The sequence below is a fragment of the Microtus ochrogaster genome, unplaced genomic scaffold, assembly GCF_000317375.1.
Source record: "Microtus ochrogaster isolate Prairie Vole_2 unplaced genomic scaffold, MicOch1.0 UNK3, whole genome shotgun sequence".
Classification (NCBI taxonomy): Eukaryota; Metazoa; Chordata; class Mammalia; order Rodentia; family Cricetidae; genus Microtus; species Microtus ochrogaster.
The window spans coordinates 5043530-5070934 of NW_004949101.1; the positions used below are offsets into that span (position 1 = coordinate 5043530).

The following is a 27405-nucleotide window of genomic DNA, read 5'->3' on the forward strand; positions in this document are numbered from 1 at the left end:
TTGTGGAGCCCAGTCCCAACAGATACATCTACAAAACAGCTGCTTCTAGGGCTCAGGGATCACAGCACAAGAGGGGGCAGAAAGTGTGTAATAACTGGAGTATCAGGGAGTTGACAGTGAGATTGTGTCTCCTAGGACTGTCAAAAGTTACATTCAAAAAAAGTCTCACCAATGTGACTACCTACGCTTGAGTCGAACAAAGACAGCAACAATATGTATGCTAAAGTGGATAGCAGAGATCCCACGAGGCTTCACCCCTACACAAAGAACTAGAGGCAACTAAGGACTGTTGAGAGCAGGAGGAGCGGCTGGTCCCAGGCAAGAACACGTCAACTGATTGGCCACTACAAAAGCCATACCTACCAGTAACATTATACAGACTGGGCCGGTTATGCTGATATATTTAGGAATACATATGTATATACAAATACATATATGTATTCAACAACAACTAATGAAAAATGCTATGAATTTTAGAGAGATCATAGAGGGGTATTGTAACGGCGTAAACGAATGCAGACAGATTGTAAAAATATATATATATATATATATACAGCTTTAATGGAGAAATAGATTTACAGAACCACTGTTCCCGCGGAGACCAGGAAAGCAGAAGTGAGCACACTCACCAGATTTATAGGTAAACATTAGCCCGAGGCGAACACGCCCCCTAAGGGGCGGGACTTATCCCTACAGGGTATTTGACAGGATTTGGAGGAAGGGAAGGGAGCAATGATATAATTATACTATAATCTCAGAAAATAATTAAAAGAAAATAAATTAACAAGCAAACCACAACACCAAAATGAGTGGGTCACAGAACAAGACAAAAAGACAGGAATATGGGAAAACAGGAAGGAGGGGTTGATGATGGGGCAGGAATGAGATAACAGTATGTGGGGACGAGAGCAATCAGAATGCAGTATGTGCACATACAAAACTGCCCAGGAAAAAATGTGAACAATGAAAAATGGAAAATCAGAATTTATGTACTACTCATAATCTTTCACTCCGAAGAGAACTGGGGCCACAGAACATCAGAGAAGAATTAGAGAGCTCTGGATGCACCCTTCTTCATAGATGAGGTCGTGCCAGAGAGACTTTAAGTTTCCCCCGTACTTCAAAGAAAAATTTTTAAGTCCCGTGTAATTTGCTATTTGATAAGGCACTGGCTTAAATTTAAAAAAGAAATATTGAAGGTTCTTTTTATACTCATTTCCTACACATTTTCAGTGAGGTTATTTTTAGGTTTGTCGGCACACAACTTAAAATGCTGCCCTGAATCTCTGTGCACAGCAGTGACACTCCATACTTGCCAGTGATTCTTCCTGTCTATTGTGTTTGATGGCCACCCTAGGCTCATGAAATAAGCTCAGCCAGTGTCATTCATTATTTCATAAATAGGGACACTCAGGACCCGGAAAACACGATGGTTTCCTGTGGCTCACACAGGTGCTAAGTGACAGAGCTGTGAGCAGTAACTCTCCACAGCATCCATTGTCCTTCACTCAGCAACTAGTGATGTCACAGCTAAGCAAAAAGACCACTTTTTCCAGATCTTTTCCAAATGCATCACCTTCTAGAACAGGATTAAATATGGGCTTTTTGACAGGGAAATAAACTTTTTATTGGTTCCTCTAATGTTGGCAAGTTAGTAGATAGAAAAAAATGCACAAAATGAAATTTGGCAACATCTTCCTTAGAATCCGTCATCTGCTACTCTAACACAGTACTTGAGGTAATTCCGTTACATAGAGAAAAGAATTATCTTTGCTCACAGTTAATTCAATTACGCAGAGAAAAGAATTATCTTTGCTCACAGTTTTGGATGCTTCAGTTCATGATTGATTGATCCCAGAGTATTGGATCATTGTTGGGGAGGCCGGAGTGCATAGTATAGCAAAACCACTTACATCAAGAGACAGGAAGCAGAGAGATGAACAGCAGGGTGACAGAGTCTCACCATCACCTTACAGACACAGCTCCAGTGACCCAAAATCTGTTCCCTAGGGCTCATCACTCAAAGTTCCCATTATATCCTACTAGTGATGGCCTGAGGATCAATCCTTGAACACATGGGCATTTTGGGGTCATTTAACATTTAAACTGTAGCAACCCCTAATTCTTTTTTTTTAATTTAAAATTTTTATTCATTTTACATACCAACCACAGTTCCCCTTCCCACCCCTTTCTTCTCACTTTCCCTACCTCTCCCCAACCCACCTTCCATCCACTTCTCAGAAATGATAAGGCCTCCCATGGGGGAGTCAACAAAGATTAGCATATTAAGTTGAAGCCAGACTAAGCCCCGCCCCCACTGCATCAAAGCTGAGCAAGGCATCCCATCATAGGGAATGGCCTCCACAAAGACAGCTCATGCACCAGGGATAGATCCTGGCCCTACTGCTAGGGCCCTCTCAAAGAGATCAAGCTACACAATTGTTGACCACATACAGAGGGTCTAGTTCGGTCCTATGTAAGCTCCTAGCTCTTTGTCTAGTGTCTGTGAATCCCATGAGGTTGGGTCAGCTGTCTTGGGGAATTTCTTCATCATGATCTTGACCCCCTTTGCTCCTATAATCCTTCCTCCCTCTCTTTAATTGGACTCCTGGAGCCTGGCCTGGTGCTTGACTGTGGATCTTTGCATCTGCTTCCATAAGTTTCTAGATGAAGGTCCAAGGACATCTGTTCAACTATGTTCATAGCAGCATTATTCATAATAGCCAGGACCTGGAAACAATCTAGATGACCTTCAACCAAAGAATGGATAAAGAAAATGTGGTACATTTACACAATGGGATATTATTCAGCTGTGAAAAAAAAAACAATGACATTATGAAATTTGCAGGCAAATGGATGGAACTAGAAAAAAAAATCATACTGAGTGAGGTAACCCAGACCCAGAAAGACAAACACAGTATGTACTCACTCATAACTGAATACTAGATGCAAAGCAAAGGATAACCAGACCATAATCCACAGCTTCAGAGAAGCTAGGTAACAAGGATGCTCCTAAGAGTGATGCATGGATTGCCCTGGGAAGGGGAAATAGTTACAATCTCCTGGTTAAACTGGGTGTGGGGAGGCGGTAGAAGGGAGGGGATGGGTGATGAGCACATCAGGGAACCGGATGATCAAGTTGGGGGAGGGATGAGTGGGAGAGCAATGAAAGAGATATCTTGATAGAACAAGCCATTATGGGGTTAGGGAGAAACCTAGGGAAACTCCCAGGAAGCCACAAGGATGACCCCAGCTAAGACTCCTAGCAATGGTAAAGAGGGTGCCTGAACTGGCCTTTTCCTGTAATCAGATTGGTGACTACCCTAATTGTCATCATAGAACCTTCATCCGGCAACCCCTAATTCTTATAGTTTTTATACTTATACAAGATAAAACAAGTTATAGGTTAAATCTAAGAGCCACCACAGAAACCTTAATAACCAAACAAAACACCAACATAAAGACAGTGCAAATCTGTGGACAGCCGGAGTACAGAGTTCTGTGCTGCTCACTTCTACTTGCCCCATCTATAACTCATTTTCCCATCATTCTTTTGCTCAGAAAATTCATTTATTATTGTTTATTATTTCATTCAGTAAATATGTCAAAAATCAGTGACTTAAAGCAACCATTTTATTTGGCTTAAGGGTTCTTAGGTCCAGAACTCAGAAAAGCTATAACTGAGAGTTTGGTACCTGGATAGCAGCAGCTGGGATCATTGGAGCCGACAGTTCCTCTTGCAGACTGGTTTCTGCACACATGTATCTTCTGTCTGGGTGTTTCTTCCCCTTTCTCTTCCCATGACACACCAGCCTCTCCACCTGATTTGCCTTCTTTCAGTATTACATTTTCAGTGTAACCCACACTTCCAATATGGCCCCATGCCAGAGGAAGTTTGAGAAGCTCCTAGGTGAGGTGGTGGGTGCATCCATAATTGACAAAGCATCTCACAATCTAGTAAGTAAAACATCATTGTGGGTGAAGAAATAAACCTTACTGTTCTTTCGGTGCTTGGGTCTATCATTGACCTACATTCCTAGTCCATTAGAGAAGAGACAAGGTCACATTGTGAAAGAGAACATGTCCTAGAAGGTGTGGTTCTAGCTATCTTAGGGAAATGTGTGATTATAACTGCTGTATTTAATGCACATGCCCTTTACGTTCTCACTAAACACAGACTGCACAGCAGTAATTGTTACCAATATAGTTATAATCCAAAGGCTGAGTTTATAGCAAAGTCTGAATTCCAAGAAATCACCAATGATGCAACTCACATTCTTATTATTTTGAACTAAAAAACACTGCGTGAGAGACTTATTACTGCTTCTGGTATTTAGTTTACCTGTCCTTTCTGACCACAAGGGAGATCTGCATGTCTCATGTCTTTCACATTAAGAGGGACATGTTGCCCACTCATGACCTTGAGGAGACGAGTGATGAGTTGTTTTCAAACTAAGATGGGTTGAGGTTATCATGCTTTTCCTTCCTCTCCCTTCCCAATGTCCTGGAAGCCATATGTGAGGATAGCAGCATGTCATAATGGTCATACATTCAACAACACCAGTCATAGAAAGACTATCCTAATTAGAATTTCTGCCAACTCAGTAGAGTCTGTGTCATGAGTGAGGTGGTTAATCTTCATCGTTGTGGTAGTTTAAATGTAACTGATCCCGTAATTCTGTAGGGAGTGACACTATGAGCAAGTGTGACCTTCTTGCAGGGGAGTATGGTCTTGTTGGAGGAAGTGTGTCTCTGTGAGGATGGGCTTTGAGGTTTCCTATGCTCAGGATACCACCCAGTGTCTCAGTTGACTTCCTGTGGCCTGCAAGATGTAGGACTCTGAGCTCCAGCATATCTGCCCGCACTCCTCCATGTTCCCCGTCATGGTCTGAACCTCTGAAACTGGAAGCGAGTCACCCTCAATTAAATGTGTTCTTATAAGAGTTGCTGTGACCATGGTGTCTCTTCACAGCAATAAAATCCTTAACTAAGACAACTGTCAACTTGACTGGAGGTAGAGAACCCAGGAGAAACATCTCTGAGTGCGTCTATGTGGACATTTCTAGAGGAATAACTACTCACTCCAAAGTCAGAAGCTATCACCCCATGGACAGAGGCTCTGGACTAGGGGAGCCAAGCACTAGCAGTCATCCATTTTTCTCGTTCTCTTCCTAGTGAACACACTATGAACAGGAGCCTCACAATCCCCTTCCACGATGGGCTGCAGTCTTAGACCACAAGCCAAAGTAACCTCCCCTTCCTGTAATTGGTTTTGCTAAGCATTCTGACACACTGAGAAAAGTAACTAATACAGGGAATGAGAAGGAAGCATTTATATATTAAACTGCTGGGACATGAGGGCTAAATTTGTTATTGAAGAATAATTTAATTTACCATGACAATAATTTTTATCATTCATATATATTCTGGCTGGAAGTTCGAGAACTCCATTGCAGGTCAGCATAAGGAACACTGTTTTCAACTTGTACTAGAAGATTTCCTGAGGTCGAGGCAGGGCAGCAGAATAAGCAGTGAATTAGATGGAGAACACGCAAAAGAAACAGCTGACAGTATCACCTTTCCCCTCTGGACAAATTTAAAGTAACAGCGTTCCAACCTAATGAGTACTTTCAGAATGAAGTCACTCTTCTAACTTCGAAGTCTCGGACACCTATTTTCAGTTATCATTGCGATGCCATGGTCAGACTTGGAAATTAAGGCAATTTATTTCCAGACATTCGTACTTTCTTTGTTATGAAATGTTAGAGATGGCAAGATGGGGATAATTAGTAAAGGCTAAGGAACTTGCTCATGTCTCACGAATAAATGTTGAAATAATTTTTTGAGTGCACCGATTTAAGTCAAATCACAGGCTGCATTTCAGCAGTGGGAAATATGAGCCTCAGTTGAATTAGTTTATTTCTGAGATGTCTTGCCTTCCTCATTTGAAAGGAATCTCTTTATTAAGCTTTATAAAAAATTGATTTGGCCCACACTTAAGAGTCACCTGGCACTCTCATGATTAGCAATTACCCATTGCTATAGGGTCTCTGATTAAAAATTTCCATGATTCAACACCAGACAGTTGCAGGTGGGTGAGCAAGTTATTAACTAAATTTAAAGTGCCCCCAGAGGACCAGGTTGAAAACTGGTTGGTCTGGTGATTTCTGTCATGTGAATGACTGAATTATATGGTTCCCTAGCAAACAAACTGATTTTCTCAGAGAGTAGCACACACACAAATCAACGAGATTCAGAGTGATGCAGCTAACTCACTCGCACGCACGCACGCACACACGCTCACACACACACACACACACACACACACACACACACACACACACACACACACACCCCTCCCTCAAATAGCCACCTTGCTGAGACTGTTCCTCACTTTCCTTGCATGGTGTTTTTGGGACTTTGAGTGTTTTTAATTTCCCTTTAATATGGTGCCAGCTTTGAGTCTGTATTAATAGATTTATATCATCCTGGCCGAGAGGCTCTTAGCTTTGTCATATCTTTCTGTCCTCTTCTAGATTTTCTTAAGAAGTAGTTGAGGTCATCATTGTTGATCAAAATACAGATGCCAGGAAATGAGAAGGAGATTGAATCAGGATCCAGTGAAATCTCAACAGATCGGAACAAATTCTCCCAAGATGGAAAATTCAAGTCATTTCAAGTCCCTTGTTTTAAGACAAACATAGCAATCCCCCCCCCCCAGAGTGGACTGTGTCTTAGCAAATGTGAAAGGGCCTAGAAGGTCACTGTAGGTTCAACATTAGTAAATAGTAAGCATTATGACTTCCAGGGAAGGCTACAACGATCCTAGTATGTATTAAGAGGAGAAGAGTTTTGAAAATTTGGGAAGCTATGGGCAGCAGCAGTCATCTGCTTTTATTTAAGTGTGTCTAGGCAATTCAAAAGATTCTGAGAGGCATGCCTGGAAGTACTGGGGAAATAGGCCCCCAGGTCAGTTAGGACACCTGGCAGGAGTTAAGAATGTTTGTTCTAAGAAGGTCCAGGGTGCATATCAATTTTTAAAAGTTAAAAGGGTGTTCAGGTAGAATATGAAATCATTGGCCCCAGAAAGTGGAACCTAGACTGTGGATAAGGATTACAAGGTGGCTTTGTGTTTATTTTGGTTGTGAGTCTAGCTAGTCTTTAATGGCTGAGCCATCTGTATAGCCTGTGTGTGATTATTTTATGGAAGATATTTTCTTGTGTCTATTTGTGTGTCTTTTCTCTTATTTTTTTCTTTTTTATTTCTATGCTCTTGCTTTGTGAATTTATTTATTATCTCATTTAATTAATTATTTTCATCAGGCAGTGGTGGTGCATGCATGCCTTTATTTCCAGCACTTGGGAGGAAGAGGCAGGTAGGTTTCTGAGTTTAAGGCCAGCCTGATCTACAGATAGAGTTCTAGAACAGCCAAGGCTACACAAAGAAACCTGTCTGGAAACGCAAAAAAAAATTAATCAATTTCAATTTTTCTCATTTTTGTTAGTTCTTTGAAAATTTTATTCAGTATAATTTGACTAACATCACTTCCTTTCCCCAGTCCACCCAGATCCACTTCTCTTTCCTACCTTCCCAGCCTAGCAACTTTTTACCTATCTATCTGTCTGTCTATCTGAAACATTGCAGTTGGTGCTATCCATTTACACTTAGGCATGGGCCTTCCATTGGAGTGTGGTCAGTACACGAGGAGCTATATCCTTAAAGAAACTGACTCATCCTCTTCCAGCAGCTAACTACTGTCAATAGCTCCTTAGATGGGGTGGGGGATGGCTTCATGCCCACCTCCCCTTTCCATGTTGATTGGGACTTTGTCATCTGAGCTTGTGTAGGCCATGTGCATACTTTCATAATTGCTGTGAATTCATATGTGCAACTGCCACGCCCTGTTCAGAAAACAGTTTTCTTTTACAGTTAGCCACTACCTCTGGCTCTTATACTCCTTGTGTCCTCTCTTCTACAATAATCCCTGAGCCTTGGGAGGAGCAAGCATAATATAGATGTCCTGTTTAGGGCTGAACATGCCACAGTTCTTGTTCTTTGCATTGTGACATGTTGTAGGTCTCTGTGTTAATCTTTATTTATTGCAAAAAGGAGCTTCTGTGATGAGGGCTGAGAGGTTCCTTATCTACAGGCACAATAGTAAGTCATTGAGAGTCGGTTTAATACTATCCTTGTTTAACAGAAGCAATTGCAGTAGGTTCTCCCCTATGGCTTTGATCTGTCTGTTTACAAAGAGTTTTGGCCCTGATATTGGAGCCAGATGTGTTTCAACTTGTGGAGTCAACCTTAGATCTGACCACAGACAGTTTGGTTGCTGTCATGACATTTGTAGAACTATTGCACCAGTGCTCGTGTTGGCTAGGCAATATTTTATCTTCCAGGCTTCACCTCTGGTTGACTTACAATTACTTGTCTTCTCTTTGAGCAGGCATAGCACCTTCCAGCACCATGAAGGCTAGCTGGTAGCAATGAAACTTCCAGGTGAGTACAGCTTGGTTTATTTTTGTTCCACGACTCAAGCATAGAGTGTCTTCAGCTATAGGCCTTATTCTCTAGTTCTGAAGGTGAAGGTTGAGCATTGGTAACAGTATGGAGTGTTTGAGGGGCTCTATGAGACTTCATTGGCTAACAACTCTAAAATAAAATAAAAAACATTCTTGGCACTCAACTTTTTTACCTCTTAGCCTGTTGTGTCTAGTACGGCCATTGTTACTGCATTATAAGGTAACTCCATTTAAAGAGTTTTTATATGTGTTTATGGTGTATTTTGGGAAGCTTCTATTGAAGTAGGCTTTCTTACCAGCTAGTCTTAAGCTTGACCATTTTAGCAAATGATGAAGTCAAGACTAGCTATAAGATGTCTTGCTGGATATGGGCTCATAGGGCCTTGGAAATTTAAGAGAGGAGTTTGCAAAATAGTGGTCTATAGGTTTATAAGTCAGATTTTTTTCTCCCAATACTTTAGTTTCATGGTCATGTTGTGTAAGAAACATAGATGGACATATTAATCTTTCTGCAAATAGATTTATTGTTGGCCTCAATTTGCAAAGTAGTCTCAATTTCTCTGGATAACTGATTGTGAGCAAGTACAGGTTCTATTATTCTGATTTTAATTACTATCATTAATTCTCAGATCACACATTTCTTATCACAGAGTTGATATTTTGGTATATGATGTTCTCTTTGTGTGTATGTGTGTGTATATGTGTGTAAGAGACAGACTATGTCAACTTTTCTAAACATACTCTCCACATGTTACTATCAGGTTGTAACCTACTCTAAGTGATGACATGTTGTGTAAAAGAGGTTTTCAGGTTGTGCTGTGCTCCGTTTTCCAAAGAGTATTTAACTACATTTTGAATGCAAATGAAGAGACAGGATGACTCTACACATCGTTGTATGTATACCCTACACCACCTGTCCATCACCACCCCTGAGTCATGGGCTGGAAGTAAACATAAATAATTCCTAACAGGTGTCACCCTATAAATTTACCAAAGTTAATTCAGATCATATGAACTTATGGACATATTAAAATCATATCAGAAAACTGAGGCCTGAGAACTTACCAAACACACCACACCCTGACACCCTCACCCATAAAGAGAAGACACTTCACACTGGGGTGTTGATGGCTTCCACCAACATGTTATATGACCAGCCGGTGTGTGTTTGAGGTCCCTGGAGCTCAACTCAGTTCTCTTCTCACTGCTTATGGGGCCCACTCAGCTGACTGCCATCTGCCTTATTATCCATCTAAATCCAGCCATTCAGGTCTATGCAGCTTGACTTAAAATCTTTGACTCTGTGATTTGGCTCTGTGGCTGAGTCTCCACTAGCTCTTTTTCTACTCTGTATGCCTTGATCTGCTGTGGCCTTTAAAACCTGTTTGTAGCTCTTCTGTAACCTGTAACACCTGTGTGTGTATGAGATTTTTACTTATTTATTCATTTTTGAGACAGGATCTTACTATGTACTCCAGGTTGGTCTCAAATGTGCATTCCTCTGCCTCAGTGAACTGAGCCCTGAGATTGCAGGCATGCAACACTACTTCCAGCTAATTTTCAACATAAACTTTTTTAAAATTGAAGATTCCACAAAACAGGAATTTTTCTGAAAAGCTGGCCAAACTGTCAATCACAGCCTTCTGATTTGGGAGGTGGTAGCAGAGGAAGTGGACTGTTGCTTCTTTGCTGACAGCATGCATTTTGTGTTCAGCAGCCTTCATCCCTGTTCTGTCCACTAAAGAGGCAGTTATTTCCAAACACCACGATAATTATATTTTTACTTTTTTGTGCGTGTGTGCGCGCGTGTGTGTGTGCCATGAGGCCAAAACGCAACTGTAGGAGTTGGTTCTTTCTTCTTACCAGCAGAGTGAAGGAGCAAGGCATCAGGTTTGACTGCATGTACCTTCCCTGGCTGTGCCACCTCAACAGTCCTCAAACATTATTTTTTAGTAGAGGGAACACCATTCCCATTCACCCACCACACCAAATAAAATCTCACACTGAATTCCAATTTATAAAGCTCAGTTGAACAGTTATTTTATTTGAACAAGTGAATGACCTTTATCTCACCATGTAAAGTTTCCCCTTGGAGGAGAGATCCATGCCCAGGGCTCTGCTAACCTTGGTTTGAAATGCTATCTAAAAGACAAGGTCCTAGCATGTAAATGGTAGGTCTTCCAAGCAGGTTTCAGTGCCAGTCAGAGGAGACCCTGCATTCATCAGTGGGAACAAAAACATGCAAAGGAAGGATCGTGAACTGGTGAGACTATCTGGGGTTCTGTCCCTGCTTTGGCTTCAACCAGTTGGAGAAGCTTCAGAGTTTTAAGGAACCAAAGCCTTAAGGAGCAAAGGGGAGGCTGAGAGACCTCCTGCTCCACAGTTCTCACATAACGCAGATGGGAACTGAAGGTGTGTACTAGTGGCACCTGTTTAAAGAAACAACAGCTATTCCAACTGGTGTTAGAAGTAGCATCAAACCCCAGAGCAACCTTGGGTCAGACTTCCTCATGCTCCTTTCCCCCCAGATAGACAATTATGTGGGTTTATTTCCTCACAGCTGGCTTTGATTGTTTTGCTCTGCTTTTCATTTTCTGATGGGTTTTCTCATGTGGATTTTTTGAGAAGTCCTTACAACTAACACCCATTAAGAAATTCTTTAATACCTGGAGATGGGTCGTTCTTCTCTTTCAGGGAATGGAAAATTGTTTTGTCTTACCTATTTTCTCTCAGGCAATATGTTTTTTTTTAATTGCTAAATGAGACATATTTGCCATAGAGAGGATGGAAAATACAACCTTTTCAATACAGATAATGGCAAGCCAATTAGATAAACTTCAGAAGTGGGGCTGTTATTCAGACACGAATATCATTGTCTAGTTGCTGTATCTTTCCTTTGGCTTTTTCCTTAAAACTAAAAGGAGCTTCAGGATGTCAATCTCCTCACCACTTCAGAGGTTCTTTCTTGGTAACTTTGCCGTGCAGTTATGGAATGAGGTCTTCTTCCTAAGGTATTTCTTTGTTTAACTTGAATTCTCTCTGTGAGAGGGCCTGCACATTCCTCTGTGTGTTTCTCTGTGTGTGTGTGTTGCGCTGTGTTTTGTGTGTAATTGTACATCTGTGTGTGCAGATATCTGTTTTGGAGTGTGTGTATTGAAGTCAGAGGACAACTTTCTCAGAAAGAGTCATTCCTCATATAATATCTGCCTTCCTTTTTGAGACAATCTTTCATTGACCTGGGGTTCACCATCAGACCAGGCTGGCTGTCCAGCAAACTCAGAGATCACTGTGTACCTGCCTCTCCAGTATTCTGAGTATAACTAGGACTTACCATTCTTAGCTGTTTTTCCCACATGGGTTCTAGGGATGCACCATGGGTCTGCATGCTCGCTGTTAAACACTTAATGACTGGACCATCTTCTTTGCCCTGACTTGAGCTTGGTGCCTGTCCTTCTCAAACTTCTCAAATTTGACTCCCCGTCTTACTGTTCACTGTCCAACCAACCGTAGCAGTGTCCAGCAGAATTCATGCCACCAATTTTATTTCATAAATTTATCTATGCACTATGGATTTCAGTATCATTTGGGGATGATTGAAAACTAGATGAGTGAAAAATGAAATGATATTGACATCTTCAATAATAAAAAAACAATAGGAAAGGCTAGTTTAGTCTTTCAGATGTGGATGCATTAGAAAATACTGACTGGATTGTTCTTATTTAACTTCTGCACCTCTGGCTACATGGTTTGCCTTGTTGTTATCTCTTCTGCAGGTCCCCAGTCTTCTTCCCTGGGACCCTACATTTTGCCATTTTCTAAGTCTCGTTCTTACTCATCTTCTCTGAGTACATTACTAAAATTTCTCAGGCAATTTCAACTACCATTCTCATGGCATCTAATTCTACCAATAAGCGGGTGACTCCCAGGGGATGCCTCAACTGTGACCTCTCTCCTAGATCTTATGGCCATTTGTTCATGTTGCATCTTTTCTCGCGTACCTGAAAGATGTTAACATGCTTAATATAAACTCACATTGCCTACCCATTGCCATTAACCTGCTCCTGGCCCTGTCTTTGTCAGCTGAGTACTATTTCCACCCCGCAGCAAAGCAGGTCACCATCTTTGGAGTCACATTGCGTTCTCTTTCTCTTCTTATCTAACCCATCAACAAAGGCATTGGAAAATTTGAAGACTCTCTCCATAGAATATGCCTACGTTTGCTTGTTTCTCACCAGTGTTACCACTTCTAGGAACTTAAGCTACCCGCCTTTCTCCTCCTAAAGCATTGCAATCAGTTTGCCTTGCTCTTCTATTCCTCTGTGCTACTTGGTCATTTTTTTTTTTTTTTTTTTGGTCCACAGGCCGAGACACCCATGGACTTACAGAGTTTCTGACCTTACTGGTTAGTACTGCTCAAGATCTTGCCCCATTTTTCCTATCTGATCACATCTCTTCCTTCTTTGGCTCATTGCTTTGCAGCCTTCCTACCATTCCTAGAGCACACCTTGCTATTTCTAAAACACACTATGTGTCTCTGGACTCCAGGTCTTTTCTTCTTGCTTGTTCTTCTCCCTGGACCCTCTGTTTCCTGATATACACATAAATCACCTCTTACCACCTCCGACTCTATTTTAAATGTAACCTTACCATGATACCTAGCCCTAGATGTCTTTTATAGGTAGGAGCACCTCTCCCATGGTGTGCTCCCTTCCTCCTGCTCTACTCAATTCATCCTTATAATACTTGGTCTTTTTTTTTTTCCACCAGTCATGGAGTTTTATGCTTTTCCCTTTCTTCCTCATTAGTACTCAAGCTTTGTGGGAGGAGGGCTTTATTGTATCCACTGTTGTATCTTGGGACCCAAACAGTGCCCAGCACCTATGTAGGGTTCAGTAAATAGGTGCCTCTTTAGCAAGCATCCAGATAAAGGAGTTACATGGAGAGTTTAATAAGCATACATAAAATGCTCACTTTTAGAGCATGTAATAGGGGCATTTTTAGGTCTATGAAGACATTTCGTTTTGTGATTTGGGGACAGACACGGAGAGAATTTGTTAAGGCAAGACAGGAGAAATTTGCTCTCCATTCACTTATGCTTTCTCTTGGGAAATCCTAAAAGTTGACTAGCTCATCTCTGGAAGTCCGTTTTGTGATTTAGAAGGGTGATGTATGTAGCTCAAGCTTACTAATGCACCCCTGTAACCCCAGCACGTGGGAAGCTGAGGCAGAAAGGTAGAGTTTGAGGCTAGTTTAAGCTCTATGTTATACAGCCTTAGATTCCTCCCAGTGAAACTTGCAGCTGCCGAGAGCTGTCTGGATTTTCTCACAGCATCCCCAGAGTGCTCCTGCCCCTTCTCTATGAAGGATAACAGCAAGAATAGCAGCTATCATTTGAAAATGTGCTCACATCTAGGGAAATAACCAGTCTCACTCACTGGCAGCTTTCCTCTGCCTCTTTGGAGCTGTAGTAAATACTTCTCCCCAGCTCCCCACAAATAGTTAATTATAGTATCAATAGCAGCAGAGCACTGAGGCAGGAAGCCAGGCACATCTGCAATGCCCAGAGGAGAGACTGGAAATCGCTCCCTGTTGCAAGATAAAACCAGTGGATTTAGGCAGAAGAGCCTTTCCCACCAATGTGGGCACATACGTAGGCACCTAACTTTGATTCCCCCCACCCTCCCATCATGTTCATCTCTGGATGCTGCCAAGTCACCCTGAAAACACGTCACTTATAAACACCTGCTGGACTCTTGACACCGTGTCTAGGAAATGGATTTGGCTGCCAGATGGGAGGCGAAACCAGGAGCTGCTCCGCTTGAATCTCACAGCTTCAGCATCTGGGCTCAAAATGTGGTCAAGGTCATTAGCCACGGATTCAGGCTTTTCCCCTGAGTTTACAGTGAGCTCTGGAGGAGACTGGCAGGGTGAGGTGAGGAGCTGAGACGAGTAGGGACAGCTGGACTCTGTAAGGCATGCTACTTTTGAGCAAAAGAGACCTTTCTTTGTGAGCTCATCAACCCTAGATCATTTCAAGGGCATTACTTAGCCTCCCTTGACCTATCCCATGTGAAAATGAGATGGATGGAACTGGGATAGAATAGGAAATCATAGACTGCACTGGGTCTGAACATGTTTCCTAAAGGGCAGGTGGGTGTTGGCGGTGTTTCTAAATGCCAGGCTTATTTACACAACATTTCTTCTGAGTCCAGCGTGAGTTTCTTCCCCTTTCAGAAGACAATTTGAGCTCTTTGGGCACACCAGCTCTGGCGGGCACTGTGGTGCATTCCCAGGTCACTTTGCAGAGCCACCCACATCCCCAGCTGCTGAGGATGGTCCACACTTTGCCTTTGACTCTACATTGCCTTTGGCAGCAGGACGTGAGTCTCTAAGATGCTTTAAGGAATGCCAATCATCTGGTCAACACCGGAGCACACAAGCCCGCTTCCTTATCACAAGTTAAGATCCTCTGAAAGGACATGGCTGCCTTCAGATCTGTAGGATTGATGAAGGTAGCTTGTTACTGGCACATTCCAAGGCCAGTATCTCCCTCTGTTGACCCCTGCCCGCCCCATTCCCCAAGAAAACTGTACATGACTCTACTTCTCAGAGCATGTTTCTAGGAAATCCAAGTGACGATACCATCTTTGTTTACTTTTTCATCGAGAAATCACACCTCAGGGATTGAATTCTAAAACATGTAAAGTGGAAATTATGCATGGTTAAAATTAACTTTGAAAATTCCTTGGGGGAAGTTAGACATAAATATTGAGACAATATTCTTCAAGTGTGGAAGTTTGGAACCTGGTCATGTCCCATTGCTCCCATAGCAGATGAAGTCAGTTTGTATTCAGGAAATATTTTGTATCTAAAGTATTATCTTCAAATGCTATAATTTCTTTCCAGAAACAGTGAGAGTCACTAGGAACTGAGGCCAGCTTCATGCTTAGCTATCTCATTGTTCAGTTTCTGGCCATGGTAGGGCACAGAATAACCCAGCAGCGGAGTGAGCCAAGAACCTGCCCTTATCAGTTCCTTCTTCCTTTTCCCATTTTTACATAGCTCAGTCTCTTCACTTAACCTAAATGATATAAGACTATGGTATATATTAATATTTTAATGCTATTGCAGTTCCTAAATATTTCTTTGAGCAGAATCTCAAGACAGGAAGCCTCACCATTTTAGAAGCAATACTATGAGGGAAAATAGTCCATTTGTAAAAACATTCTTTTAAATAGACACTATACTATACTATACTATACTATACTATACTATACTATACTATACTATACTCAATGCTGAGCCTGAGAAACTATTACACATTCTATGTGATGTTAAGGAGAGAGACCTCGAATTTTGTTAGCTGTCCCCTGGAAGAAAGCTTGGCCAGCACAAAAGTTGGAAAGGAGACTTTCTTTGGTGGTATTGTTTCTGTTTGAATTGAAATGAGGTGGTGTTTCCTCCTTTCTCCCATTTTTAATTCAAGTAATAAAAATTTTCATCAATATAATTCCAAGGAATGATTGTAGCTGGACCACAGTGCCATCCAATGACTTGTCCTTATTTAAAAAATTGATGATAAATTCAATGTCTTTGAAAAGAATTGGGAGCTAATAGTTTAGCCGTTGTGACAAAATTTTATGTAACTGCTGTGGGAAGGAGGCACATGAATGTCTTGGCTTGCTTTGAATAATGAGGTTTTAACATGTTTTGTTCAGAAGGTGTGTGAATTATGGTTGAATTGCTATATCATGGCTCTGTTATTTTCATGGGCTCCTTCATAGCTCACTTTACTTTTCTGATCTGAGTCTACACATAGCTGAGTAAGATCTTCACTAATTAAGGTTAAATCACTGCATTCAATTTATCGCCAGTACATTAGTGCATCAAGTCAGGAAAGAAATGGCAGCAATTACGAGGTATTCTCAGTCTTTGTCAGCCACCCAAGTGTCAATTGTGACTATAAACCCATCTTTAAAAACAATACCAATTATCCTATTGTTTAAATCACATGAACAAAAAAAGTCTGGTCTTTCTATTAGTTCAGACTTTTACAAGCAAGTCACATAAATCATGGCTGGCTTATTTCAAAGAACAGGCATACTCTCTCTTGCTTCCAAGATAAGACTGTGAATGTTTGAAGCGATTCTATCATCAATAGAAACAAACTTTTATGCATTATTAGGATACCAGAATAATGTCACAAACATGTTCAAAAACAGATCGTTAAAAAAGAAGGCTCAGATCCTGTGACTGGATGCTAGCCATATGGAAGAGGAAGAATCTAGGAAATTGCCCTATCCATTTCTTGGGACATGAGAAACAGGGGATGTTTTTAATGAACTGGCAGACTGTCCTTTCCTCCCTTTTCCTTTCTTCTCCCTCTCTCCTTCCCTCCCACTCTCTTTTTTTCTCTCTCTCCTTTTCTGAAGATCCGGTCCAAGGCTTCATATATTGGGCTAAATGTTCTAATGCTGTGCTCCATTTCTAGTCCTTTCTAGAATTTCTCAAGTATAAAACTGAAACAGGTCTAAAAATCTAAAAATGAGTTTTGGGGATTAATAGTATGATCTAGTAGATTGCTTAGAAAATAAAATAAACATTGTAATCTTAAGCCAAATATAACTTCTTTCAATAAATAAAGCACAGATTGTTTCTTTATCAAACCCCTTGGCTTCCATTCAATGAGTGTCATAAAGGAGCGTGAGTTCCCCATGTGTTTCAGTTATATTTTTCTTTAAAAATCTATGTAAAAGCTAGATAGGGAGATCTGTGAAACAAGCATCATCTTGAAGAAATCGATTCTCCAATAGTTCAAGGTCTTGCAGAATTTATGCGACTTTGATACGTTAACTGGGGACCACAATTAGGTTTGACTTTGAGACTTACTGACGCTGCTCTAAAGAAGTTAGACAAATCTCAGGAAGGTTTGAAAATGGCAGAGAACAGTTCATTAGTTTCTTTTTGAACAAGGTATTGAAAATGCATTTTTATTTTCATTGTTTCATCTCAGAGTTTGATTTATCACATCTTCAAATCCTGTTCACTACCTAAACTTTCCATATGTGTATGTCCATGGTTGTGCCATGATTATCAATATGCTTAGGAATACACTATACAATATTTTAGAAAATAAAAATAGTTCATCATGTGAGTTGTTAGGGGTAAGCTTGGAAGAAATGAAATAACAACTGTCCTCCTTTACCCCTGATTATGAATGCATCAAATGACTCACTAGGTAGAAGACAATACTTCTGTTACCTAGATATATATTTTAGAATAATGATAAAAAATAAGTAGGGAAGGATTTTTATGATTTAAAACGAAGTGATTATCATTCATTTATTCAGCCATTACTTATGGAAGGTCTACTGTGTATTCAGATACACACTACATAAAGACATCAAAGAGACAAACAACACACAAGTTTAGTCATGATACTCAATAGTATGCCAATAATTTGACAGAGGAAAAAACTGGAAGAGAGAATAATTTTGAAGTTATATACATGTTTGCATATTAATGGTGTATTAAAGGTGGCATGTTAGAGCCCCTTCTTAGCATTTTTATCTAGTTTTCACTCATGTTAAGTGGAGGGGCATTGTTGAAATTTCTATTCTACAGACAAGCCAAGCACAGAGAGAAACCTGCTGCACTCATCCATCTTTATCCTATCAGCTGCTGGTCCTTCTCATGTACTTTTGGGTATGGTAATGGATCCTGGCTTCTTAGGCCAAACAGCTGCCTAGATGAATGCGCCCCAAGAGCTCATAGTAACTCCACCCATCTTTTGCTTGCTTGCAGTCCCTTGGGCTTTATGCTACCATTTACAGATCACAGACAGGGAGTAAAGGGGCCGTGAAGGATGGAGCTGAGGTGACATGCACAGATGGAATTGGTTGGTATAGGATGGGACTTCTTAACTTTTTCAACTCATGATCATTTTGTATTCAAGATTTCTTTTTACACGAGTCTGAGTATCAAGAAACATAAAATAGTTACACAAACCCAATATTTAATGATAACAAATCATAAAGACATTTATTTTAAGATAGTTTTTCTGGTACACCTATAATTTTAGCATTTAGTAAACATGAGGGCAAATTTGCATATTGAGCATGGATATTTGCATATGTAGATATATTTGTTTCTGCTTACAGTATTAAATCTTGGCTAAATATTTGATTAAGCATTTTAAATGTTTCTCAGAGTTGATAGATGCTTTTATTTTTTAATTGGCCTCTTTTCATAAACACGTAGTACAAAATAGTGTTTCAGTCTATTAGAGAAATTGTTGGAAATTCTGCCTCAGCCAAAATTCATTCAATATTTTTTTTGAAACTCAAGTCATCAGCTCAAACAGCAATTTTTGAAATCAAATATTATAATACAATGCAATCTAATGCTATACTAATTTGATACATGCTGAGGAATGCTGGTAGGAAAATACTGAAAGTCTTTGATTGCCATCATTAAACCACTGTATTTCTGTATGAGAAGAAAATTTTGTGTATAGCCAAACACAGCACTTCATAACAGGAAATGTGCTTGAATTTGAGCTGAGGTGTGGTGGTCTGAATGGAACTGGACTCCACAATCTGCCTGTGTATGCTTAGTAACCCTGTCTTAGTCAGGGTTATTATTGCTGGATAAAACACCATGACCAAAACAACTCAGGGAGCAAAGGGTTTATTTCACTGGAACTTCCAGTGAAGTCCGGAAAACAAATCAAACTGGGAAGGAGCCTGGAGGCAGGAGCTGAGGCAGCCCCATCTTATGGAGACATATTATCAGTTGAGGTTCCCTCGTCTCTGATGACTCTAGCTTGCGTCAGCTGGTATAAAACTAGCTCGCACAAATTCTGAAGCTGGCATACCCCCAAGCCACACCTCCTTGCATTACTTCCAAACTGTACATGCACACATTTTTGTTTAAGGTTTATAAAGCCTCAGCATGCATTTTCACATTGCAGCTTTTGCAATGCTCACTGATGATTTTTGTTTAAGAACAGTGTCTGACAATCCTGACCTCTGCAGATTCCTAACATTGTGTGACCATAAGAACATCACACAGAAAAGATCTGAGCCTTAATGTAACGTTTTGAAATGAAGCAGTTATAAGAAGACCTTTGTTTTTCAAAAAAACAAAGACGAACTTTTTTTTACATTAAAGATTTATAAGAACTTCATGCTTTATTTATTTTCCTAAAATGGATTCATGATTGACAGCATTCAGGTTATTTAATCTTGACTAGCTTCCCTGGTGACTTCTGTGGGCTTTTATGGGTAGGGTAGATGTTTACTTCTACTAGGTGCCGGTAGTTGGCTTCTAGGACACTTAAAATGCATGACGAAAGGGAGCAGATGCCCCTGCTAGTGATCATGGGTAATGTTTTAAGAAGAAAGAAAAATAAATAGAATTATCAAGATGTGAACTCCTTCTTTATTATCAACCCATCTCATTATCTTCCCTCTTGTAAACATCACATGACACCAAGAATCACCATGCTAGAGAACATTTCAAATGAAATAATCTGAGCTTCGTGACCTCACATAATCTCCCTGGTCCAAACAATGGCCTTGCAGACATCTTGCTCTTCAGTTCTGCTTTTAGCCAGCCTGGACTTAAAAGCCTCTTTCTGTTTTGGCCTCATTCTTTTTATGTGTTTTTGAGTACGTAGGAGGCAATGCCTTTGAACTACTGAAGGAGAGAAATTAACAGGGCTTCTGTATCATTATATAAGTGAAAGGAAACTGATTGGCCATCATAGGCAAGATTGGGCATAGTTGACATGAGGGAAAACCTATTTCATAATGTATCTGGGTGATCTTTGCCCAGTGGTACTCACAGTGGATTAAAAAAAATGGTATCAATAAGATCCCTTCCAACATGCCCAAAGGTGTCTCTGGGCTGTTAGTTAGTAAAGCCAAGGACAAGGCTATGAAAGAGAGCTCTTCCCTTGAGTCATGGTGGTGAGGTACACAACAGACTCGGCATTAGACACTTGGTTATTATTGCAAAGGCAATGAGTGATAAAATGGCTTCTCCGAATCAAAATTTCCCTCAGGCCACATGGAAAGACCTGTGTTAAGGAGTAAAACAAAATTACTTGTGGCCTATTATCTGGTGACCTGCTTGGGAGCCTTTACTTTCTAATTAAAGCCCCAATTAAAACTGATGAAATGTTGATCAGTTTCAGAAGAATAAATTCCCAGGTCTACTTACTAAAAGGGGTCTTTACCAATCCCTAACTCAAACATCTTACCCACTTACTGTAGATGCCTCAAGAGCCATAAGAAAGAGGTTGCACTGCCTTCAAAGCAGAGACTGAAACTTGACCTTAGTGGTACACTGCCTTTAAGAACTCACCTAAGAGAAACAGGGATATCTCCAATGGGCTGAGTGTATAGGTACATGAGGTAGTTGGAGATTCGAGGAGGAAGAAGGCCGTGATGGCTAAAGTTCCTGTTCTGAAGAGAAGAAGTACGAACACTAGAGAGAACTCCTCTTGGCTAAGATCTTACATGTGGTTGGGAAAACAAACTTTACCATTCTGAGGGAGTTGAAAATAAGATCTGGAGTCCAAGAGTGAAATAAAAATCAGAGGTAAAAGATGGAGAGCGTAAACATTAAAAAGACAGCTGAGTTCTCCTTGTAGCAGATGGAGATTCATAACTGTCATAAAGCAGAGAATGACTGATCACGGGGTGGACACACCTGCTGTACAATCCCCGAACTCAAGACTCAGAGAACATCAGGAAAGAAGGGGGCAGGAAGATTATATGAGTCAAAGGACCAAGGAGTCTTCTGTGAGACTGTATCTCCTAGAAATTCCATGGAAGATGTACCCATGAAATCTTAACAATATGGTTGCCTAAGCAAGACCTGAACAAAGACAGCACCAATAGATATCCAAACATGGAGGAGGTCCATGGTGTTGAACATCTAGACATAGACCTACAGGCAACTTAGGACTACTGAAGGAGAGAGAACAAATTTCCTCCAGAAATTCATAGTGAGTTATCCAATACCAAGTGGTCATTCATAAAATTATATACATATATACATATATATGTATATATATATAATATATATGTGAGACACTAAGTGGACTCACTCACCAGGTTGTATTTATATTTAAGTTCTTTATAAAAATATAGCAATAATTAGAAAAGAGAGGTTATGGAATTTGAGAAGGAGCAAAGGGGAAGGAACAGACTGAAGGGAAGGGGAAAATTTTATAACTATATTTTAATTAAAATATTACTAAATTAAACAAAAAAGATGATGAGGAGTGAGGATCAGATAGGCCAGTAGAAGAAGGTACAAGGGAAGAAAGCCGACTGAGGTCTTCAGCCACAGCCATGCGTGGATGCTGAGACACCTAGGGCCTGTGGAGAGCTGAGCGTCATCTACTGGTCTGCATACTGTTCTTTTCATAATAGGAAACACAGAAACCTTTTCAAAGCATGAATTTGCCACCAGAAACCTTCCATAAGCAACTCAGTAAACCACTGTGTGTCTTTCCATCACCACAGGCCAAAACATGGTTCTAGGCAATCTGCAATCTCCATGTAATAATAAGAAAATAAGAAGAAAAGGGAACGAAGCACCTGAGTGCCTTCCCCATTCCTATCCTTAGGAATAACCTAGGGTTATTTATTGTGCACTAAACAGGAGCAGCGAATCCATGGTGTCTTCCAACGATCCATTGCTTCTATCAGAACAGACAAAACTCCAGCATTTCAACATCCCCCGCCTGCCCTCAGTATCCCTGTATCCACCAGGTGAGTTCTGGTGTGACGGTAGAGATCAAGATGCAGGTTTTTGGGCAAAACTCACCCTGGGGTCTCTCTCCAGCTGCTGCTTGTGGTGTAGGCTGCGTCTTCTTTTGGCCTTTGCAAGGCCATTGTGATAAAAGTGATACAGGCCTTCTGCAAAGGGGAGCTGTGGAAAGCCAAGCAGACAGGAGGGTAGTTAGTTTCTGGATTGGCACAAGGATATGTACACAAAGCAGGAACTGTGTGAGGACACAGCTCAGATCTCTTGTTAGACTCCAAACCTCCATGCTCTTGCTTTCCTTACTGCATATCTGGTACCTATTTCTTCCTCTTTCTTCAAATGCTTTTTTTTTATTCTCCCAAGTTGTAGCTTTTACAACCCTGTCTTTACACTCACACACACACACTGAATTCTCCAACCTCCTCTTCCAGAAAGTGCTTATACAGCACATAGTACCCAGATGCCCCAGGGCTGTGCTGTGTCTAAGTACTCTTACAGACCAATTACCTCATCTCTCTTGGGGTTTCCCTGTGTCTCTTTGGTACCTCTCATCTGGTTGGGAACAGTGTGGTCCCTTAAATGGGACAAGTGCCTGCTGGGTGCCAGGGAAGGCTCCACACTGCTTTCCTACATTCCAAGGGCACCTGGAATCAAGTGTGAGTGCCAAGACCAGAGAAAAAGCCACAGCAAGGAGAGCTTGTCTTTCTCTATGAGTTACAGAAGCTCTAGCATGCACTGCCATTTGGTCTATGGCCCCAGGCAACTTGAGGGAAGAGACCTGAGAGAAAAGCTTGAACTCCTGAATGTTGCCCATGTTTGTTATCATCTAACAGGAGGTTCTTGGGCAAGTTACCCCCTTCTAGGACCTCCTTTGCATATAGGTATATATCTATCTATATCTATATCTCCAAGGTTTCCAAATCTCTGTTACTCTTTCACATGCCTTCATAGTGATGAAAATACGTTGCTTGTAGTACTTATTCTGAACAGTTAATTTAACCAAATGTTTCACAACTAAGAAAATAATGGGCATATGTCCATTTTTATTGGAGAGAAGACACATGGTTTGCATGAGATTTTTTAAAGGGGTTCCTGAATTAAAGTGTTCCACCATTCAAAACATTTGATGGTAAACCATAGGTGTGTGTTCCAACCAAGTGCTTAGAAGGAAAGGGAAGAGGAGGTGAATGCTTTGAAAGAAGCTTTTCAAAATTAATTGAGGCTTATTGAGAACTTTCACATCAAGTAGAGACTCAGTGTGGCACAAATATTTCTTAATTAACTATCATCATTATAAAAGGAGAATTTTATAATTAAATAATAGTAGATTTAGAAAACTAAGGAAAACACAAATAGAATAGACAAAAGAACTGGATTTTTTTTTAAAAATCACCTTTTCTTTATTAGTAGTATTTGGCTTAATGGACAATCTTTTTCCTTTTCTTTTCTAAGTCAATCCACTGTCAGGAGAAAACTATTATTTTCTTAAATATATGAGTTAATTTTGCTCACATATATTGTAACTATTAGGCATTATTATATAAAATAGTTTTTCATCTACCCCTCACATGTTATTACACACTCTACTTTTACCTCTCTGTTGGTAGCTGTTGCTATGACACAAGAGATACCATGATGTATTTAGACTTTCCATTGCTGATGTATTCTTAGACATTTATTCCTCTTTCTTGTTTAATAATTGAAGACGCTGCTGTGTTTGGGGACGGCGAGCCCTTCAAGAATGATGAGTTGAGGAGCTTCAAGAATCACTTTCACAGAAGCACTGGAAACAATTGCCAAGCAACCATTTCAGAATTCGGAAAATTAACAGGAAGCTTGAAGCCTCCTGAGGAACATTTAATCAAGCAAGACAGTACTCTGCCAATAATATTAACCAAAGACTTGTGGGGTTTATAACATGTCCCGTTTGCCCACTGATGCCAAATTCTATGGTTTCTTTGAAAGCAGATGGCTTCAAAGTCATCTCAGCCACCATAGTATGTGTGTAAAATAGCAACTTAACAGACACAGGGGGATGTGCCCAAGATTGGAGTCATTCAAGAAGCCCCATTCCCAGATAACAGGAAAATATCCAGAAAGTCCTATTTATAGAGCTAATGTTTGTTATATGACTCCAACATTGTTCACTGAGAAAGGTTTTATATTTGGAGCATGTGTTGAAGGCAGTTTGTGGCAATTACCTAACATCACAGCTTCTTAAACTAGGAACTGTGGTCAATGAATAACTGGCCCGAAAACTGCAAAGAAAAATATGGGGAGAGACATATTCACAGAGGTTTTGCCAGTCACGATGCTTGTAGAGACTTAGAAGGTGACACATACAAGAGAACTGTTCGAGTAACCAGAAAATACCTAAAAAGATCTCAAATGTTCACTTCTGACTGATCTTGAAACTCTATGGAAATAGAAGTTGAAGGTCAAAACAGACTTGCAAACTTCTGCCTGAGCATAAAAGGTGTGCCCTAAGATGTATCTAAAGGCTGCCAGCAAAGATAAGAAACCCTTACACAGTCACTATCTTTTTTATTATTTTTTTATTTTATTTTTAAAAACTATCTTTTCTCATTTTACATACCAATCTCAGCTCCTACTCCCTTCCCTTCCTCCTATTCCCTCCATTTTCCCCCTCTGCCACACTCCCCATCCACTCCTCAGAGAGAGAGAGAGAGGGTAAGGCTTCCTAAGGGAAGTCAACGAAGTCTAGCACATTGCTTTGAGGCAGAACCAAGGCCCTCCCCCTATATCTAGGCTGAGAAAGGTATCCCTCCAAAGAGAATGGGTTACAAAAAGCCAGTTCAAGCAGTAGGGATAAATTTTGATCTCATTACCAGTGGCCCCATAGTCTGCCCCAGTCACCCACATTCAGAAGGCCTAGTTTGGTGCTATGCTGGCTCCCGCACTATCAGTCTGGTGTCAGTGAGCTCCTACTAGCTCAGGCCAGCTGTTTCTGTGGGTGTTCTCATCATGGTCTTGACCTCTTTGCTCACATTCTCACTCCTCTCACACTTTACTGGACTTTGGGAGCTCAGCCCAGTGTTCCACTGTAATTCTCTGCCCCTGCTTTTATCAGTTGCTGGATAAAGGTTCTATGGTGACATTTAAGATAGTCATCAGTCTGGCTAGAGGACAAGGCCAGTTCAGGCATCCTCTCCACTGTTGCTTAGGGTCTTAGCTGGGGTCATCCTTGTGGATTCCTGGGAATTTCTCTGGTGCCAGGTTTCTAGCTAGCCCCATAATGGCTCCGTCTATCAAGCTATCTCTTTCCTTGCTCTCATCTCTGTTCTGCCCCCATTTCTGTCATCCCGTTCCCTCAAGTTGCCTCCCACCTCCGCGTCTCTCCTCCTTGTCCCCTTTCTACCTCTCTTCTCCTTTCACTCCCATTCTCCCAGTTTTCTCAGGAGATCTTGTCTACTTCCCCTCCACAGGGGGATCTATGTATGTTTCTCTCAGGGTTCCCCTTGTTACTTAGCTTCTCTGGATCATGAACTGTAGGTTTGTTATCCTTTGCTTTACATCCAGTATCCACTTATGAGTGAGTACACACACACCATGCTCATCTTTCTGAGTCTGGGTTACCTCACTTAGGGTGTTTTTTTTTCCCCTAGTTCCATTCACTTGCATACAAATTTCAAGAAGTCATTAATATTTACCCTTGAGTAAATGTACCACATTTTCTTTATCCATTTTTTGGTTGAGGGACACTTATGTTTTTCCAGGTTCTGGCTATTACAAAGAATGCCGCTATGAACCTAACTGAACACTTCACATCCTTGACGTAGGTTGATTCCCATCTTTCTGAGAAATTACCATATTGATTTCCAAAGTGGTTGCACAAATTTAAATTCCACCAGCAATGGAGGAGTGTCCCCTTACTCTGCATCCTCTCCAATATAAGTTCTCATTGATATTTTTGTTCTCAGCCATTTTGACTGGTATAAGATGGTATCTCAGAGTCATTTTGATTTGCTTTTCCCTGGTGGCTAAGGATGTTGAATATTTCCTTAAGTGTCTTTGGCCATTTGATATTCTTCTGTTAATTCTCCCATGCTCTTGGATAGATAGGATCAACATAATAAAAATGGCAGTCCTACCAAAAGCAATCTACTGATTTAATGCAATCCCCCATCAAATCCCAACACAATTCTTCATAGACCTCAAAAGAACAACACTCAACTTCCTATGAAAAAATCAAAAACCCAGGATAGCCAAAACAATCCTGAACAATCAAAGAACTTCCAGAGGCACCACCATCCCTGACATCAAGCTCTATTATAGAGCTACAGTAATGAAAACAACTTGGTATTGGCATAAAAACAGACAGGTTAACCAATGAAATTGAATCGAAGACCCGGATATCAATTCACACACCTATGAACACCTGATTTTTAACAAAGAAGCTAAAATTATACAATGGAAAACAAAGCATCTTCAACAAATGGTGCTGGCATAACTGGATGTCAACATGTAGAAGAATGCAAATAGATCCATATCTATCCCCACGCATAAAACTCAAGTCCAAATGGATTAAAGACTGCAATATAAATCTGACCACACTGAACCTGATAGAAGAGAAAGTGGAAAGTAGTCTTCAATGCATGGGCACAGGAGATCACTTCCTAAATATAACGCTAGTAGCATAGACACGGAGGGCAACAATAAATAAATGGGACCTCCTGAAACTGAGAAGCTTTTGTAAAGCAAAAGGCACAGTCAATAAGACAGAAAGGCATCTTACTGAATGGGAAAAGATTTTCACCAATCCCATATCAAAGGACTGATGTACCAAATATATAAAGAACTCAAGAAATTAGACATCAAAATCAAATAATCCAATTAAAAATGGGGAACAGATATAAACCCTGTCACTATCTTTAAGAAAATGTCAGTCCAATATTTGGCTGACTACCAGGCTAAGCAAGGAGAGATCAGAAGAACACTCAAAAAGTCAGAGTTCAGAGAATTAGTCTAGGAAATACAGAAAATGAAAAAGCAAATAAATCAATACAGCAACAATAAGGCCCAGAGCATCAACCTAAACACAGGCAGTGGTGTCAATCTCACTTCCAGATTTTCTGCATA

General features: G+C 40.6%; 1 protein-coding gene across 1 annotated transcript in view; it reads right to left on the minus strand.

The window, feature by feature from the left end:
• Positions 1 to 27405, minus strand: part of Pcsk2 (proprotein convertase subtilisin/kexin type 2) — a 243206-nt gene that overhangs the window by 191138 nt on the left and 24663 nt on the right. Inside the window, exon 2 of the mRNA XM_005365519.2 lies at positions 22366 to 22470. Coding sequence (XP_005365576.1) covers positions 22366 to 22470 — 105 coding nt within the window. The remainder of the gene's footprint in view (positions 1 to 22365; positions 22471 to 27405) is intronic.